This window comes from Mesitornis unicolor, unplaced genomic scaffold (assembly GCF_000695765.1).
Source record: "Mesitornis unicolor isolate BGI_N332 unplaced genomic scaffold, ASM69576v1 scaffold37341, whole genome shotgun sequence".
NCBI lineage: Eukaryota > Metazoa > Chordata > Aves > Mesitornithiformes > Mesitornithidae > Mesitornis > Mesitornis unicolor.
In genome coordinates this window covers 2815-3973 of record NW_010162625.1, presented here as the reverse complement: position 1 = coordinate 3973, position 1159 = coordinate 2815, and the positions used below count along the sequence as shown (strand labels likewise).

Sequence of the window (1159 nt, the reverse complement as noted above, 5' to 3'; positions counted from 1 at the left end):
ACATTATCTCTCATCTCCTGCTCTGGGTGCCCAGTCCAGGCTGGGAGAGCAAAGTGGGACCTCCCCTGTGGGCAAGGGGCTGTAACTGCTGCTCTCAAGTCCCTTCTCACTCCTCTCTGCAGCTGGAGACAGCCAAGAAAGCCTACCACCTGGCCTGCAAGGAGGAGAAGCTGGCCATGACCCGGGAAGCCAACAGCAAGGCGGAGCAGTCCAACACCCCCGAGCAGCAGAAGAAGCTCCAGGACAAAGTGGAAAAGTGCAAGCAAGACGTGCAAAAGGTGCGAGGTGCTGCCCTGTTCCGGGCTCACGAGGCATTGGGCAGGGAAAACCAGTGGGAATGGCCAACCCTCTATTTTGTCCCCATTCATGCCCGCTTTCCCATCCCTATGCTCCTGTAGAAGGGTGAGAACTCACAGGCAGTGCTCAGGGGAACTGAGCAGGGCAGAAACTTAACTCTTAGTGGGTCAAAACCTCTCTGAAAACCAGACTGATTGCACCCACAGAGGCTTTGGCTCAAGCTGAGCTCCCCAGAGTGGTGGCCCCCAGGCCAGACCCTTTCAGCACCCAGAAAGGGCCCCTGGGGCGCTGGAGGTGTAAGCACGGTACCCTCCTACACCTTTGCAGACTCAGGAGAAGTACGAGAAGGTGCTGGACGAGCTGAACAAGTGCACCCCGCAGTACATCGAGAGCATGGAGCAGGTCTTTGAGCAGTGCCAGCAGTTTGAGGAGAAGAGGCTCAACTTCCTCAAGGAAGTCCTCCTGGACATCAAGAGGCACCTGAACCTGGCCGAGAGCAGCAGGTAGGCACCTCCCACGCTGGTTGAGCACAAAGTGCCTGTGTGAAGTCTCCTTGTGCTGCCTGGAAAGCAAACCAAGTCCTGGGGGGACCCGGTGCTTCCAGGCCAACCCATCTGCAATACAAGGGAGAGGGGTTTCTGCCATGAGGGGTCACTAAGAGGTACCAGAGTGGCAGGAGGGCTGTGGCGCCCCCCAGTGCCTTGTAGGAGGTGACACAGCCTGGACATGTCCCCATCTTTGGGGGACCCCGCCAGAGTCCACCCCCACCCACAGGACCCCAATCCACGTCTCCCCCTGCAGCTATGCCAACGTCTACCGGGAGCTGGAGCAGACCATCCGCCTCTCGGACGCGCCGGAGGAG

General features: G+C 59.0%; 1 protein-coding gene across 1 annotated transcript in view; it reads left to right on the top strand.

Annotated features, from left to right (window-relative positions):
- Positions 1–1159, top strand: part of PACSIN1 (protein kinase C and casein kinase substrate in neurons 1) — a gene marked incomplete at its 5' end in the record, with an annotated part of 3643 nt that overhangs the window by 593 nt on the left and 1891 nt on the right. The window contains 3 exons of the mRNA XM_010193680.1: positions 123–278; positions 625–800; positions 1099–1159. Of these exons, the coding sequence (XP_010191982.1) occupies positions 123–278; positions 625–800; positions 1099–1159 (393 nt within the window). The remainder of the gene's footprint in view (positions 1–122; positions 279–624; positions 801–1098) is intronic.